The sequence below is a fragment of the Chiloscyllium plagiosum genome, unplaced genomic scaffold (genome assembly GCF_037043375.1).
Source record: "Chiloscyllium plagiosum isolate Xiang-an unplaced genomic scaffold, Cpla_swu_hap1 HiC_scaffold_6, whole genome shotgun sequence".
Lineage (NCBI taxonomy): Eukaryota > Metazoa > Chordata > Chondrichthyes > Orectolobiformes > Hemiscylliidae > Chiloscyllium > Chiloscyllium plagiosum.
Genome location: NW_028270144.1, coordinates 107,011,555 through 107,030,269, shown reverse-complemented (window position 1 = coordinate 107,030,269; position 18,715 = coordinate 107,011,555). Strand labels below are relative to the sequence as shown.

General features: G+C 39.9%; 1 protein-coding gene across 1 annotated transcript in view; it reads right to left on the bottom strand.

Annotated features, from left to right (window-relative positions):
• Positions 1-18,715, bottom strand: part of plekhb1 (pleckstrin homology domain containing B1) — a 105,396-nt gene that overhangs the window by 68,531 nt on the left and 18,150 nt on the right. Inside the window, exon 4 of the mRNA XM_087988322.1 lies at positions 4,615-4,654. Coding sequence (XP_087844448.1) covers positions 4,615-4,654 — 40 coding nt within the window. The remainder of the gene's footprint in view (positions 1-4,614; positions 4,655-18,715) is intronic.

Sequence of the window (18,715 nt, the reverse complement as noted above, 5' to 3'; positions counted from 1 at the left end):
TTCAAGTTTCACATCTTTCCGATCGGAGGGAAACCAGAATTGCACATAATTTTCCAAAAGTGGGCTAACCAAAGTCCTGTACAGTCATAATATGATCTCCCAATTCCTATACTCAATGCTCTGACCAATAAAGGAAAGCATGCCAAACATCTTCTTACGAACTTATCTACTTGTGACCCTGCATTCAAGGAACTATGAACCTGTACTCCAAGGTCTCTTTGTTCAGCAACACTCCCCAGGACCATACCATTAAGTGCATAAGTCGTGCCCTGATTTCCTTTCCACTGGGTGGCATGGTGGCTCAGTGCCTCACAGCACGAAGGACCCAGGTTTGATTCTAGCCTTGGGCGACTGTCTATATGGAGTTTGCACATTCTCCCTGTGTCTGTGTGAGTTTCCTTGGCTGCTCTGGCTTCCTCCTACAGTCCAAAGATGTGCAGTTCAGGTGAATTGGCCATTCTAAATTGACTGTCGTGTTAGGTGCATTAGTCAGAGGGAAATGGGTCTGGGTGGGTTACTCTCTGGAGGGTCGGTATGAAATTGTTGGGCTGAAGAGCCTGTTTCCACACTGTAGGGAATCTAATCTATTAAGAAAATCTAATCAAATATGCAGAACCTCACATTCATCTCCTTGGCCCATTGGCCATCTTAAAGCATCCATCTAAACCATGGAGCTTGGAATGTTCTGATGAAGTTAACTAAATAGTTACTCAGGAGATGTTAGACTATTAAATGCATAGTACAATTCCTGATTGACGATTCAACTAATTCCATACTTAACTTACAAATACCAAATGAACATTCTCCAGAAATTACCCAGACCCTAAACTAACACCCCCATTGAGACCCAACACCCCACCAATCTCTGGAGCTGCTGACCCCAATCACCATTCTGGACCTGACTCCACCCCCTCTGTGCTCCAGATCTAATTTGCTCCCCTTCTTGTACATGGACCTGACTCCCCCTTCCCTTGCTCTGGTACTGAACCCCACTTTACCAACCATTGGACCTGACCATCTCTCACTCTAGACCTGATCTCTCCACCTGTGCTCCCCCCTCCCCACCTTCTCCCAGTGTGGTTCACATCTCCACCCCTCCTAGACCCACACACCCTCCCTCCCTGGGACCTGGTCCCATCATCCACTCCAGACCCTATCTGACTCTGTTTGCCACCTTCTCCAATGCCAGACCCCAATCTCCTCTGCTCCTGACCCATCTGCATCATATCCTAAAGCATCCTAACACCTACTTGATGTATTTACCATTTGACAGCAGCTGTCACAGTTGCTGTCTGAGATTTTGGGCTATTATTTTCCTGAATACAGTAGCTGACTGCAGTGAAAATTCGCTGTGGTTTGCCTTTTTCCAACAGTTTGACACCATGAAAGAACTGTCAGAATGGAAAACATGGTTCCAAATTTCTGAAGGAGCCTTGATTGGAATCTCCTGACAGAAAGGCAGAGTTCGCTCCTCTACTTCTGCAAAAAAGGGTCAGAGTGACAATTTGCATTAGATTGCTGCTACTCAGAAAATCTGGCCCTGTATGTTTTGAGATATGTTATAATGGGGAAGCAATGAGAAAAAGGGAAAATTCAGAGGCCAGGTGACTTCTCTGTTCTTGTGGAAGTCAGAGCAACCAGTTAGTGTTTCGAAAAAAACTAAATAGCATATCCCTTATAGAAGATGTGACAAAGTGCCAAAAGGGAAATACAAGGAGAGGACGAAATTATGTTAATGATCATTTCAGCATTAAAATTTTATCACCTGGGCTACTTGTTATAGTTGTTCCAAAACTGTTAAGCTTCATACAGTTTTTCATTAAAGATGATGTATAAATCTTTGGTTTTCAGGTTTACATTAATTCAGATTAAATTCCTCAAGGTAATCAAACATAGAGCCACTGATTATATTATCTTGGCTTTCAATGCTTTCATATCAACATGACTTTTATTTCAGGGGACTTCCTCGCCAAGGTATAGTTCTACAATTATTAATAATTCACCAGCTCTTCACCCAAAAAGCCAGCCTTTTATGAGCATTGACGAGGAGCACCCATTAGGCTCCTTGACCTCATAAGCCAAAATAAAAGTTGCCTCAGTCCATACAAGTATACATCAAAGTTGGTTCCCTATAGTGATTATGAGCAAATGTCTTGTTTGTTTGCCTTCTTTAGCAGAGGGGCTGTGCAGCTAATTATTCTTCCCTGCTGTTGCTCTAGCTGTGAACAATAATCTCACTCAGCAAAGAACAAGCTGAACAAGACTTTCATAAGCTGCAAGACAAAGATAATTTTGATCTGGTATGATGTAAAATGACCAACACTAAAGTGGCAGATTTTCACATCCTAACTGATTTTATTTTCATGCACTTCAATGGAAACAAATCCAGACATACATAAGTGGGCAACCAGGAGTCAAAATTACCTTGAAACCTTTGGGTCAGACAATAGTTCAATGAGAATGGCAGGGATGATTTCTGATAGGAAACCTGGAAGGAAAAGTCCCCTGCAGGCTCTGCTAAATGGAAATGACAGGACCTATTTTAAATGATATCGATATAGGTTAATCAGATTGACACCTGACTGGGTCAGAAAGTAACCTGAAAGTGGATGGTATGTATGTCTGACATTGTAGGGAGGATTTGGGTGATGGTGTTGGGGGAGGGGGAGGAGGAGGTCAGAGGGGTTTTGTGTTGGCATGTTCTAGTAAAGCAAGGCCTGCTCCGACTTTCAAACTGCTTAGAAATGGCATTTAGATCAATAATCTATCACTTGGGGTTAGTGAAGGACAGTGAGCTATCAAATTTTCACCTTTAACACTGAGCTACTCAATGTGTCTCCCCCTACCCATGTGACTCTGTCTTAAATTACCTTTGAGCAAATGAGAAACAATCATGTGATCTCTAAGGTTAGACAGTTTGAGCCAGGGTTTTAGCAGGGTGAGGAAGATTCTGTGAACCCTTATAAATAGTGGGCAGGATCTGGATTCAGAAGTTAAATCCTCATTTCTAATAAATGCAACTGTTGCCAGGAGCGGTAATCATCTTGGGGGGAAACCCACAATCAGCAGGGCCATTTGAATTTACCATGAGTTCAAACATTTTGGCCGTTCCAAGTGTCTTAACCTACAATCTGGTAATCATAATTTAATGAAATTTCCAAAAACACACTTGAAGGGCAGATCACATCTGGATTACTGTCATGTTCCACTGCTCTTATATCTTTAAAAAGAAAACAGAATCACAGAATTAGAATTTGGACTGCCTTGTTTCGCAGCCATAGATTAGAAAATAAAACCAGAACTCTTTGTTACATTTTCCCATGGGATATCATTATAGTATTGTGAATAGTCAGCTGAGTTTAAGAAGTCATGATTATCTCAGTAATGAGGTTATAAGTTCACAGTTTGATTAATAACTTAAAGAAACTATTAAAAAATTAGCTGATTTTGATATAGTGTCAGAGTAGAAGCCTGTTTGCTCTTAAAAGGGATTAACCATTTGAGGAGACTTAAAAACTTTGAATGAGTTTTATGAATTGAAGATTTTTCACTTGGTACAGAGATGTCTCATAACATGTCTGAAAAATATCTATGTAGAATGATGGGTGGGATCTTGTTGACAGTTCAAGCCCATGTCTAAGTCCCAAATACTTCAGCGATGTCATAACACATCTGAACATTATGCTTACAAATATCTATGTTTACTGATCGGCACAACATAATATCTTATGATGAGATCTTGGGAAGAAATACCAATTAGTTGAGATGATTAAGAGCATGGCGCTTAATAATGCTGATTGCACAGGTTCAATCACAATGCAGACTGAAGTGGTTCTTGGGGGCTGTCTCCTCAATTCGCTCAACTGTGCTATTTTGGTATGAGCGATTGAGAGAGAGAAGGAGAGAGAGAACATACCACTTTTATTTTACATTTCCATCGTTGTTTGTATAAGCTGCAAAACAGCAGACATGCTCATTATTTGTCACATTTTGGAGAAACAAATTATGAAGCAGACCGTGAGACAGAAAGATGAGCAATCCAATCTATTCCACAATTCAAAAAGTGATGTAAAACAAGGTACATATATTTCAAAATTGTAGGCTGACCTGAAACACACCTTATGAGTTAACAATAATGTACTTTTAATCTTAAAAATAATTACCCTTCCAGCAGCCGTCTGTAAGTTTGAAAAATTAGCTGCTGGTGAGCAAAATTGAGTGTACAGGACACAGACGTCCTTTATTTCTAACTTTAGTTTAATCCACAAGAATGGAAATTAGCAGTAGAATTCGGATCTGGGGTTGTGCATCAAACACCACAAAAAAAACGACTAGCTGCAACCATGATCCCAATATCATGAAGGGCTCTACCTATCAAAAATGACTGCATGTGACTGGAATGTAGCTCTTAAAAACCATCCAGTTTCAACCAGAGTGAGCCATATTTTGCTGTTTGCCTTCCTGATCAGGTGATCTAAATTTGAATTCACTCACCACTCACATGTTCATTCACCTCTGTTTGACTAATGAATAACATAACTTTCAGTGCAATCTGGAAAAGAAAACTAACTTTGGAAAATAGCAAATTAGTTTTTTACAAACAAATATTCTTACCAGGTTGCATTTGGTTTCCAGGAATGCCAGTTTCCATGCCCTGCCAAACACAAGAACAAATTAATTTCTGAAAGTTGTTTAACTGATTTGGTTGTGAGCCTTTTCCATACTTTAACAAAAAGATACGCACAATTTCTGAAGATGTTATATTGAAATTTTCAGTCTACTGGTTGTAACCACAAAAGAGCACTTTTGTGTCAGTTAAATGATAACGTCAATTAAAAATATCATACACACATACACACAAAAAGTTTGGTACTGTTTTTGAGGTATTGTGCCCACTTTTCAAAGGAATGACATTTGATAATTGGAAGCACGGTGGGCGGGTGTCAGTTCAATAGACCAAGGGCTGGCAACTAACAGTTCAAAAACAATATCTGCATCAGACGGAATGATGCTGTTGTTTGTTTTTGTTCATTGGATGGTGAACATCACTAACTGACCAACATTTATTGCCCATTTCTAATGTCTCTTGAGAAAGTGGTGGTGACTGCCTTCTTGAATTGCTGCTGTCCATTTGTTTTAGAGAAGGTCCTACAGAACGTCCAGAATTTGACCCAGCATCAGTGAATGAATAGTGATACATTTCTAATAACATAGATAGGAAGAGGGATGAGGTCCTGAAATCAGATTTCAGGAAGTTCAGAAAGAAATTAAAAAGCAGGACTTCAAGAGCAGTACTAAGAACATAAGAAATGGGAGCAAGAATAGCCAAATTGCCTCCTCAAATCTGCCTCATTAGTCATTACGTTCATCTTCATTCCTCTATCTAATAACTATCCATCTTCTGAACGGACATCCTGCTCCCTTCTGGTCCCACCAAAAGCACATTCACTTTTGTAACAAGAATTTTGCCCAGGATATTCTGAAATTCCTAATGTTCCAGCAATAATTGTTGCAATATTACACTTAATGCAAATTATATTGCACTGTTATAATATAATTTCTGAACAAATTGTACTGGCTAAATATCAGCACTGCTTATTCTGTAAGTACAGGAAATTTAGGGGAGATTTGGCAGAATTTTTATTCACATATCATATGTACAATGGAAAAAGCCAGCCTGAATGAAATGAAACCATGGTTGCCTTTTGAACCACTTTTCAATAACAACTTGCCCTGGTTGAATAGCTTCTATTTATTTTGTATCACCAGAGATTGCAGAGTGAATAATGACCTTGAAGATCAAGCTTGGACATGTTATTTTTCAGGCGACTATATAAAAGATAGTTAATGCATAATTAACCTAGATCACTGATGGAATACACCATGTAACTGACTAGAACATGAAAGTCCCTTCATTGGATTTAATTCCCAGTTGGTTTTCCATCACCAGTACAAATTACCTATTGCTGTTATGGCACTACTGAAATTCAGGAATCAAAGTCAGAGAATCACAGAATTGAAATAGCACAAAAGGAGGCCTTCCACTCTGTTGTGTTTGCACCAGTTCTCTGAACGAGCTATTAACTTAGTATCACTCTCCTTCCTTCTTCATGTAAATCTACACATTCTTCCATTTCAGATAACAGTCTAATTTGCTTTTGAACAATTCTATTGAACCTGTTTCCACTTCAGTCTTAGGCAGTACATTCCAAGCCATAACTAAAAGCTTCTGTTTCCTCCAAAAATCCATTCCATTCAGCAGCAGGTCACAGAAACTCATTATCCCTGTTCAGACTAATCGACAGTGGAAGTGAGAATTCCTTGATCACAATATTATGAACATCCCTTTCCATTCCCATTTCTTTTCCATAGGCCCTGCTTATTGTGAAGTCTGTAAAAGGAACACCGTGGGACTTCATCTATTTTCTTTTTTTTCTCCTCTCTGCCAAGGATGAATATTCCTTCAACACTAAGCCAATAAATACCGGACTGTACAGTTGTTTTAAATATTGGGAGACAAAGTATAAAAGATACACAGCCACACAGGTTTCCAATCTATGGCTCAACTTCCTCTTCCAACTTTTGGAAATTTCTGTTGGACTCGCAAAGTTGTAGGAGAAATAAATAATCAATAATAATTTTATTGAAATCCCACATATATCATACACTGAAACATTTGGTGGCTAATGGTAAGGAAGCTGGAACTGATGATGTCCCAATATTGGGTTGGGCCATTTTTCAAGTGTCCTGGACAGCAATCTGAAGGAGTGTTAGGTACTTTACATGTATGAGTGAAGTACATGTCTTTGATCCCAGACTCAATAGCAAAGAGTAGAAGCTGTGCCTACTTCACTTCCAATTCTTGGACACAATGTATTTTTTAAACAATCTTGAAAATTATCTGTGTAAGCAGGAGGGGCAGCAGAAGCAGGACACCCTCAGCTAAATAGTACCACTCAATGGTTCTCCCGCTTATTATTGGTCCACCCCTCCTCCTGGGATGTACTTTTGGGCAAGGCCAGTAAGCCACATGGTGCTATATTGACTTCTTAAAATGGGACAGCTTCCTGTGGAGTTACTGGCAGTTTACCCAAATAATAATAAGGCCCACGACCTATATTCAATCAGCTTTGGATGTATGCTTTGTGTTATTTCAGCCCCAAACATAGTCCTACATCTGTAGAATCACAAAATGATTACAGCACAGAAGGAGGTTAATTGGCCCCTTCTGCCAGCTCTTTGCAAGAGCAACTCACCCAGTCCACCTTCCTCCTTTGTAGTTGTGCAATGTATCCTTTTCAGATAATTGTCCAATTCTCCTTTGAAGGCCTTGAATGTGTACACCTCCACCAGATTGTATCTATCTTTAGTCCTATCATTAGATTTCAGATCCCAATCACTTGTTGCATAATAAAATGTTTCCTCATGTCATCTTTTCCATGCAAATCAGCCTCAGCAACAATACCAGCCTCACTCCTGCTCTCACACAAACTCAAACACCAGTTCAACTCCACAATGCTTTACTTTGGAGCTCAGCGACACCTTAAATTTGCATCCTTCTGCCAAGTCATTGTGCACTCAAATACATACATCTCAAGCGTCTACACCTTATGGAATGAAAGACAACTGTGCAATAGCTACACAAAATGGTTGACAGCACATGCAGAGTGGATGAAGTAAGTATTTTTATTCTTTAACAGGCCCTAGCACAAAGTTTTCTTCAGTGTTGTTCACATTAAAGTTTAAGGATCCCTGACACCTCAGGTTATCTGCAGTCAAGGCATTGGCTGCTCAAGAGAGCTGGGCAATACTTAACCATCACAATTTCTTTCACCCTTGGATGTCTGAAGAGGCCGCTCATCTCTCATTGGTGTGACTTAACAGGTCTGACCATGAAAATTAATCCAGAGTAGACATTTTAACAATGCAAGAGAACATATACTTACAAAGTGAAAGGCTATTTCCAATGATGTTTCACCCATGTCACCTACGTGCTTCCCACTATGGCTAAGTGCAGTCCTGAATTCCACACCTGGAGTGGAGGGAGCCAGCTATTTTGATGTCAAAGACTTGGATAGCCTTCCCCTGGACCTACAGGGCCCAGACCCACTGAGTCTCCTCCCCAGATACAGATTCACCCTCCTCATCTAGAACTGCTGAAGCTTTGGAACCACAGGCAGGTGGCAGTCGAAGCGGGATGGCACCTCTCGTGTGTCCTAAGAAGCAGCTTCTGAGGGTTATGTGTGTCACTCTTCCTCCTTCTGGATGCCTGTTGTCAACAGTCAGTGTCCCTGAAAGGATGGGTCACGGTCCCTCAACCTCCTTTCATCTTGCCACTGATCCTGAGTATCTGTGGCTGGAGCAATGAGTGCAGGTCTGTGCACACATCCGGCAGGCACTCAACATGCTGGGCTTCACTCCAGACATACAGAGCCAGTACCATTACTTATCAATTGATGGATTCCTCCATCCTTCCATCCAGTTTACTGAGTACGTCTGACAAACTTGCCTACTTTTTCTGTGCTTGACTGTGCATTTTGATAGAGTAATAAATGGCCAAGAACAAGGGATCATCTGCTTGGTGCTGAGAAGGTGTCTGACCTCTGGCAGTCCTCAGTGACACCAGCCATTTTGTCTCAACCAGAGACATGTCAGTGATGTGCTCACCAGTGGCTGCTCCTGAGTCTAATCTAGCAAGATTACCCACTGAAATGAAGACCTGAGTTAGTAGGAGGTGCAGGGGAAAGTTTGACAGTGCATCCTCTGCACTGTTTCCTCCTTAGACTTAGAGTTGGAGCTTAGGTGCTCCAACACTGGCCTCTTTGTGGCGATTCACTTGGTGCCTGCATAAGAGAGAGGGAGTTCATTGTCTTAGAATAATAAAAGCTGGTGTGGGTTAAAAATATTTTAGCACTGGAGAATTTGGGATAGTAGTGCAACATAGCACAATAATATTTACCGCGCTGGTCGGGCAATGAGGTCTCTGTGTCCACAGATGGTCAATCATTCTCTTCTATGGCCAAATCCAGTTGTTCTCCTCTTTAGGAATGAGGAGTCTGATGTCTATTACTCCCACTACAGGTCTTTGACCTCTTTGTCTGGTTGTGGAACAGTGTTTCCTACAATGAGATAAAGGGAAGGATTGATTGAGTAGAATGGAAATGGATGGAAGAGCAGCTAGAGGAGGGGATGTGGTGATATATTTTTAGTGACAGTGTAGGAAGAACAGACGACAGGAAGGGTTCATAGTTTGGAAGGATGAAGTAGTGTGAGAACTGTTGAATGGACAAGATGTATACAATAATGAGAGTTGTAGTCTATGAGCCTAGTGTGAGACATGTACAGTATCAGATTTAAAGTCCATGATGGTCAATGAGAGGTAGCAGAGAGAAATTTGTGGCACTTACCTTGTGGTGTGCCTTGTCATTGTATTTTGTCATACATTGCTGGGTATCCTGCTTTACCTAAGATATACACTGACCTTGCAATCTGGATCCAGACATGTTTATTCTGGTGGTGTAGCCACCTGAAGCTGTTTTTGGAAAAAAGGACTGTCCTCTTCTCCATCACTTCATTCACTGTGACGTCCTGGTCCCTGCCCATGAAACAGAAAGCAAGCTTTCTTTTCTTCTAAGTCATGTCCGTAGTATTACCCATTGAGCATCATGGTGTGAGGGGCAGTTCCTGTTAGTATCTGACATGTAACTGGGCTTTGAATGTGGCGCCAGTGTGATTTTTGGACTTTCCCAGTAGTGGCAAGCAGTTTCACTCCTCTTGCCGTGCAATTATATGAGAAGGATGTGCAGGATCCCAGTTGCATAATTATTAACATGAAGACAAAGATTGTCCAAGAAAAGTCACTCCAAGCCATGGCAGATCAGGATCTGTGAATCGCATTTGACAAAATACACTGTCTGATTCTGAGAAAATTCCAAATAATCTTTCAGGTAGATACAAAAGGAAAGGAAATGAACTGTATATCCCTTGGTGACTCTGCTCATATCTATAATTTCTAGTGCAAAAACCCAACCCACAATAAAATTCTGAACAAATAACAGAGATTTATAAAAATTCTTCAAAAAGAATAGAAGGCAAAAAGCACTAAATCACTCTTCAAAATGGGGATTTCAGGTTTTATATTCTGACATGTGGAGCTGTCATGTTTGCTTAGTTTGGTTAAATATTATTCTTTGCTCCCACAGCAAAGGTTTGACATTTTACTGCATCAAACATTATGACCAAACCTCACTTAAATAGCAGTCAGTTTGACCAAAGTCATTTCCACAGCTCGCAAGCATTTATGCATACTCCCGTAGTAATTGGAAAAAAGTTTTGGTTGTATTCTACTAAGGTGAATTCCAAATTAAATATATGCATTCAATATCAGTTTCAAAATAATTAATTTTAAGTGCTAATATGGCCAATATATATTGAGTGCAACACAGGAGAATGGGGTTCTCCTGTTAGAATGTGAAAAAAAAGGAATATGTCAATATAACATTTGAAAACTGCTATACTTGTATGAATAAAGTTAGTGTAGACTTTAAAACATACCAACACCAGTCTGGTGTCTCCATTTGATCAACAGAAGACAGCTAACTAACCAGATATCCAACTAAGTGAGATATAACAACAAAAACAGAATTTGCTGGAGAAACTCAGCAGGTCTGATAGCATCTGTGGAGAGAAATCAGAGTCAAAATTTTGGGTTCAGTGACCCTTCTTCAGACTTTGTTCAGTGGTTTCTTTTTCTTGTGAGCAATAACATCTTTTGCATTATTTCTATTACAGTTGCTCAAGCCATGACACAGCAATGTCCCACTTTCAGAACCAAACAACAAATGAAAACAAAGGAGAATACAACATAGCTTTTCAGGCCCACTCAACCTTTCAATAAAATCCTGGCTCATCTTGGGTTTCCAACTCCACTTTCCCACCTGTTCCCTACTTCCCTTTATTCCCTGACATTTCAAAACTTCCTCTCAGGTTTAAATTTATTTAATGAAGTCACATCCACAACCCTGTGGGGTTGTGAATACTTAAAGGAATTTCAAAGATTCACAATCCATTGAAGTGAAGAATTTTCTTCTTGTCTTAGCCCTAAATGCTCAGTCCCTTATCCTGAAATCTTTTCCTAGATACCCCAAGTGGGGAAACATCTCAGTATCTACCTTTCAAAACCTATGTTTTATTGAGTCCATCTTTCATTCTCCTAAATTCAGAGAATATAGACTTCCCAACTTTGCTCAGTCTCTCTTTATAGAATAACTCTTGAATTCAAGATGGCGGCGGAATAGCAGAGCTGTGAGGGCTGCTGAGCGAGCCTAGGGCTTGTCCAATCCAGTCTGCTTTTTCCTTCCTGTTACTTTTGTTCTTTTACTTTCATTTTTCATTTTACTTTTCTATAAAGCCTGGTGTGGTGAGTTAATCAGCAGCATTGGCACAGTAGCAGCCTCCCAGTGGTTTGAGGTGGTGGCAGCGTTAGACGCGGTAGTAGCAGCAGCACGAACGCATCTCCTCCTGGCGTTCGGGGCCAGCAATGGTGGCTGCAATAGCAAAGATCTTCCAGCAACTGGAGGTGGCAATGACAACAGGAACATGGCTCCTTCCCGGCGAATGATGCGAGGCTCACAGGCTAATTGAGAGTCCAGGCCATGGCTAGGGCCAGGTGCCGGCATTGATGGTTCCAAACACCTTTATGGAGATATGACTTAGACTTTAAGTTCTGGATGTTTTTCTTACCTTTTGGTATTCTTTTTTTCTGCTGTTGTTTTCTTTTTAAAATTCAGGTTGTGTAACCATGGTGGTACCAGAGAATGGTGACTTTGCACACTTTTTACAGTCCTCATATATTCTTACACTTAATACTAATTATAATTCTAATTTTCATTCTAATCCTCTCATTACAGGGACTAAACTAGTGAACACTTGCTAAACTGACTCCAGTGCGAGTATATCCTTCATTTAATATGGCAACGAAAATTCCAAACAGGGACTCACTAACTCCCCATATAACTATGCCTAGACCTCTTTATTCTTGTAACCAGACTATGCTACGTTATACTCCATCTGCTACCTTGTTGGCTACTCCCTTAATCTGCCTATAATTCTTTGCTGGCTCTTTGTGTCTTCTTCAATGCTTGCATTTCCACCTTGCTTTGTATTACAAGAAAACTTAGGTACATTACTTTCTATCTCTTCATCTAATATAGATTATAAATGGTTAAGGCCTCAGCACTGATCCTTTCAATGTTGAACTAGTCACAACCTGCCAACTTCAAGTGGCCCCACGTGTAAGAACATTAAAAATACATTAGGGTGGCACGGTGGCTCAGTGGTTAGCACTGCAGCCTCACAGCACCAGGGTCCCAGGTTCAATTCCAGCCTTGGGCAACTGTCTGTGTGGAGTTTGCACATTTTCCCTGTGTCTGTGTGGGTTTCCTCCCACAGTCCAAAGATGTGTAGGCCAGGTGAATTGGCCATACTAAATTGCCCATCGTGCTAGGTGCATTAGTCAGAGGGAAATGGGTCTGGGTGGGTTGCTCTTCGGATGGTTGGTGTGGACTGGTTGGGCCGAAGGGCCTGTTTCCACACTGTAGGGAATCTAATCAAATCATACAGGATGAGGCCATTTAGCCCTTCAATGAGATCATGAGTTCAGCCATATATGTTTCTAATTCAACATCATTTTGCTGCACAATTCCCCATATCCTTTGATGTTTTCAAATCTGCAGTAATTTGTTTTTAATCATATTCCCATCTTGTTTTTGACATATGCAAACTTGGAAATCTTACATTTAATTCTCAGATTCAAATCATTGATGTAGACTGTGAATAGCGAAGGCTTAAGCACTGGTCCTGCAGTCCCACTGGTCATAGCCTCCAAACCTGAAAATTACCTATTTATGCCAACACCATTCTCTGTCCATCAACTCGTTCTAATCCATGCTAGTTTATTGTCCCTACTTCCTTTGCTTCAATTTTGTTTACTAACTTCCTGTGTGGGACCTTTTCAAAAGCTCTCTGAAATCTAGATATACCACATCCATCAGTCCTCCTTTATCTATGCTGCTAGTTACATCCTCAAAAGATTTCAACATTCTGCTAAACATATTTTCCTTTCATAATATATTCCAGTACTTTCCCAAATACTGACAACAGACCAGTGTCATATGTGCTAATTGCCAACTTACGGGGACTGTTCCTCACTATCTTTTTAAGGACATCTAGGGATGGGCAATGAATGCTGGCCAAGCCAATTAAGCCTATATCCAATCACTGAATTTTTTAAAAAGAATACGCAGAATTTTGGAAAATCATAGCCAATGCATCCTTTATCTCGGCAGTTATCTCGTTTAGAACCCTAGAATGTAGACCATCATGTCCTGGGGATGTCAGACTTTAGTTTAGGCCTACTAATTTACTTTTGTTACTCTCTGTCTTTCATACCCTTCTAAAAACTCTTACAATTGTTTATAATATTTTGAGAAGTTTACTTTCATACTCCAATCTTTCACCTTTCATCAATACCTTTGTGGCCATTTGTTGGTTTCTAAAATATTTCAAATTCTCAATTTTATTACTGTTCTTTTCCAGATTATATCTTTTTACTTTAATGCTATCTCAGTAATCTTTGGACATATCTTTCTTGCTTTAGTTTTTAATTTTAATTTTTCAGTGAGATATTTTTGCTGGATATTTGGAATTGTTTCTTTAAATGTTTACAACCATAGTTTTTGCCTATTTTAGCTAGCTCTTCCTTCAGACTTCTGCAATTGGCTCTGTTTAATTTTTAGATTCTTGTTTGTGATTGGAATATGCTGATTTCAAACATAATGGAATTCAATCATATTATATTCACTATTTTTCAGTGGATTTTTGTGATGACTTGATAATTCTGTCTCATTTCACAATGAATAGATTTAATAACTTAACTTAGTTGGTTTATTAAATATTGTTCCAGTAAACTTGCAAAAGCATTTTACAAACTCATTGTCCGGACCACTTTTACCAATTTCACTGTCTGTGAAAAAGATTGAAGGCTGCCACAACTAGTATATTGCCTTTGTTGCAAACTGCAGTACTTTCTTGTTTGATGCCGTGTCCCATGGTATAACCACTGTTAGTTGTCCTATAAGTTCATCCCACCAGCACTTTCTGATCCTTGCTAATTCTAATCTACACACATGCTGATTTACAACCAAGATATTTGACACTAACGTCCTTATATCATACTTTATTATCAGGGTTATCTCTCTTTCTTTTCCATTCTGGTATGCCTTTTCAAAATGTTGCATACTCCCTGAAATATTAATTTCCCAACTTTAGCCTCCTTTTAACCATAGGTAGAGTCATTTGTTCTTGCTGGTGACAAGTCTGGTGTCAGGAAGATCATGTAATGCACAAATGGTGGTGTGCCAGAATCTCACTGCCTTCTCATCTCCATCAGGAATAAGTTCTGGGTGGGAAGGTCTACAGTTGGCCTTCATGTTCTGCTAGCATTTAATAAACACTTAAGGATTTTATACTACTGCCACTGGTATTAACCCAGCTAAAGGCAGTCCTGCTGCTATGCAGCTAAAATCTTTCAGCATTTGCTACCTCCAGTGGGGGAGGAGATCCCTTGAGTAAAGGCACTCAGTGCCTCAATGAAGGTCTCAAGATTCGGTAGGAGTAAGGCTGGCAGCAATCATGCCCACACCTTTGTTGCCAACCTCTGCCACTCTCTCTCTGTGACTGGCACCTCAGCCTACTATTACCCACTTGTCTGTTGGCTCACTCTATTATCCTGAGGCTCTAAAGCTTGTCTTCTCTGCAGCACACACTACTGAGCACCAGAGTTGCCTGTCGCTGACTGATTGGCAGGCGACTACGGGTAGTTGTGACTTCCACCCTGGTGTTTTGAATCAAGGGGAAGGTGGCCTTACTGTTACCTGATTGGTTTGTGATTTCATGAAAAGAGGCAACCCTAGTGAGAGCCTGATGCTGCAACAAGAAGCTGCCCAATGTCTCTGTAAGAGCGTTCTCATCCATTTATCTCTTTTTGACCTATTGTTCATCTATATTATTGAGGACATTCCTTGTGTAAATATGACTTCAATTTTTGTTTATTATTATTCCTTACATGCAGTTCTACCATTAAAAACTATCCACAACTGTCAACACTGGCCTTCATTATTCAGACATTGAGTATAGAAGTTGAGAAGTTATGTTGCAGTTATACAAGATTTGGTGAGGCCGTACTTGAAGTATTGTGTTTAGTTTTGATCATCTTGCTATGGGAAGGATGTTATTAAACTGGAAAGAGAGCAGAAGAAGTTTACAAGGATGTTGCCAGTTCTCAAGGGTCTGAGTTACAGTGAGAGGTTCGTCAAGCTAGGACTTTATTGTTTAGAGAGGAGTAGACTGAGGGAGAATCTTATAGAACTGCTTAAGATCATGACAGGCATGGATAAGGTTAATGCACTCAGTTTTTTTTCCCATGGTTGGGGAATCAAGGACTAGAGGGCATCAGTTTAAGGCTTGAGGAGAAGGGAACTGGAGAGGCTACTTTTTTACACAGAGGGTGGTACGCATATGGAATGAGCTACCAGCAGAAGTGGTTGAGGTGGGCACGTTAACAACATTTCAAAGGCATTTGAACAAATATTTGGATATGAAAGGTTTAGAAGGATATGGGCCAAGTGCAGGGAAATGGGGTTAGCGTGGATGGACGTTTTGGTTGGCATGGACCAGTTTGAGCTGAAGAGCCTGTCTCTGTGCTGTGGGACTTTAATTGTTCCACTCAGCTATTCTTCATTAATATTGATTTTATTGCCACAGTTAATATCTATGAATTTATAACTTGCCTTTCAGCCCATCTTGCCTCCTTCTCTGTTAGCTTGAAAGCCATATTACCTTAACCTGACTGTGTTTGTTGGTGCATTTTATTCATAAGCTCTATTCCTTCTGTCACACTCTGGTTACAATTACCTATACAACTAGGCAGAACTTGCTTTGTCCTGTTTCTTTAACATTCCAAACCTCCCCTCATATGAACCCTTCTCTTATTGTTTACTATACTACCTACAGCCTTGGTTATACAACTTGCCTGGACTGTGGTCCAGGTGCATTTGAAGGTTGCACTGAAATAAGAACAAATGATTGCAGACGCTTGCAAATACAGATAATTATAATAACTGGATGTTTCTAAAAAGTGCAGACTTTACTCAGTGAAATGTTAACACAGGGACAAATCGAGTTATAAATTAAAAATCTGAATAGAATATGTATAATAATCATTCTGAAATAGGTAAAGGAACAGGTTCAGGTGTCAAAAAGACCAGGTTTTAATTGACATTTTGTTGGTTCCTTAAAAGGATAATGATTTTAAATGATGCAAGTACATTCCAGAGCTCAAATCTTCTGGACACTATTTTAAAATCTTTTATTGTTTGTATTTGTTAGTCAGGAAAATGCTAAAAACATATTTGACATTTTTTGCTTCTAATGTTAGAAAACATATCCTGAACAGTTAAACAATGAATGAGATATTTGTACACCAGATTTAACAAATTTGCATTCCTGACACAGACCATTCTAATGCTGGTATGCACATGAAGAATTTGTATGTGGAAATCAGCATACGCCACAAGATTTGATGTTTTTAATTCTTGTTTTTTCTTGGAATTGGGTGACACCAAATATGTCACATGTGGTTAAGGAATTTCATTATTAGACATCAGCAGCAATCAAAATGATGTTAGCTGCCCTTGAAGTTGAAACATTTATGAAGGGAGAAAAATTGCTCAGGCCAGAACAAACCATTTGTCAGTCAACCTCTGGTAACCAAGTAAGAGGATGTCTTTGTAAAAAGGTTGTCCTCATTTCAAAGAAGATCACCCAGAAGGGAAAGGAAATAAAATTATTTGTACAGTGCTCTGTTGATGCATATATTTGATACCGGCATTGAGTGATTGAGGCAATTTTTCACACAATCCTGCTGCATAAATTGAGTTCCTTAAACATAAACATGCAACCTTGGTGAGGCTTAAACAGTCGATGCACAGGCTCCATATCTTAAAAGTATTTGCATACCATGAGGTTTTGTGTCTATCAGGAGCTGAATAAACCTCAGCACGTGTCTGCAAGACTAACATGGTCCACAATGCTGCATTGTTTCTGTCAGAAATGATCACTGTGCTTTTTAATTTGTCTAAATTTTATATTTTAAGCCTTTTTTTAGGAAATGATGCAAACAATCAGCTTCCTTGACAGCTCACCAAGTTAAGTAAGTAAGTAGGTGAGTCAGACACATCGTGAAGATCCCAGGCTTGATGGGCCAGCTATCTTAGAGATTTTAAAATTGGCAAAATCTCTGGGATATGGAGGAGAAAATGGGCAAGGTCTGGCTTTTAAAATCTTAGCAGTGGCTCCTGTTGGAAATGTGTATGAACCGAGATGAAGATCAGATTTAATCACAATGGCCTTGCTGTTAACTTCCACAAAACAAAGAACTCTGGAGATATGGGAATCATACAACAAAGGGACTGAATTTAATGCTGAGGAGTGGTGCATTCCTTGCACTAGTGATAGAAAATTAGTATTGAGCTTGCTGATATAAGAATGATCTATCTCATGTTGATAATATCCGGGTACAACTTTAACAATGTCAAAGTGGGATTCCTGCCCTGGAGAGCTGATCTGATTGACTGACAGTCAAATATTTCCAGCAGCACCATACGACAGTCATGGACAGTGCCAGGATACAAGGGAGTACCCAGAAGAAGATCCATAGAAACTTGATTTCAAAGTAACTTTAGAAGGATGAGGGGGAATCTAATTGAAACATCCAGAATACTGAATGGCCTGGACAGAATAGATGTTGGGAAGATGTTTCCATTAGTGGGACAGACTAGGATATGAGGGTGTAGCCTTAGAGTAAAGGGAAGACCTTTTAGAACAGAGATAAGGAGAAACGTCTTCAGCCAGAGAATGGTGAATCTATGGAATTCACTGCCACAGAAGGCTGTGGAGGCCAGGTCATTGAGTATATTTATGACTGAGATAGGCAGGTTCTTGAGTATCAAGAGGATCAAGGGTTATGGGGAGAAAGTGGGAGAATGGGGTTGAGAAACTTATCAGCCATGATTGAATGGCGGAACGGACTCAATGGGCTGAATGGCCTAAATCTTACTCCTATGTCTTATGGTCTTGTGATCTTATGGGATTTAATTTAGGGAGGGATCGGAGATCCTAATAAGGTATGTGGGGTTTAGCGAAATAAAGGATCACTTTCCTTTCACTCCTGCCTTTTTTCCTGGAGTTGAGCATGTAGTTGTCCACTTCCATTCTATCTCCCCCTTCCACCTTATTATTTATGGTGGCAGAGATGGAATTAAAACTTTGAAGAGGACAATAATTGACAATTTAAGAGCCTTAACAGACTTGAACACAGGCAGGCTGGCCCTTATTCTATTTTACATTACATCTCTCTCAACACAGCCTCCCTCTCCTCCCACTCAAATATGCCTGCTGAGGGGTCATAACATTTCCACAAGAAATCAGTGTTTTGAGGAAAATGAGAAGGAAGACTTGAATCTAAAAACATACTTCCCACTGAAAGAAAATGCTAACGCATTTTGTGGTCATTAAAGTACTTATTTTGAATTGCTATTGCTGTTTTAGGAAATGTGTCAACCTATTTGCACATAGAAAACGATGTGAGTAGGATCTT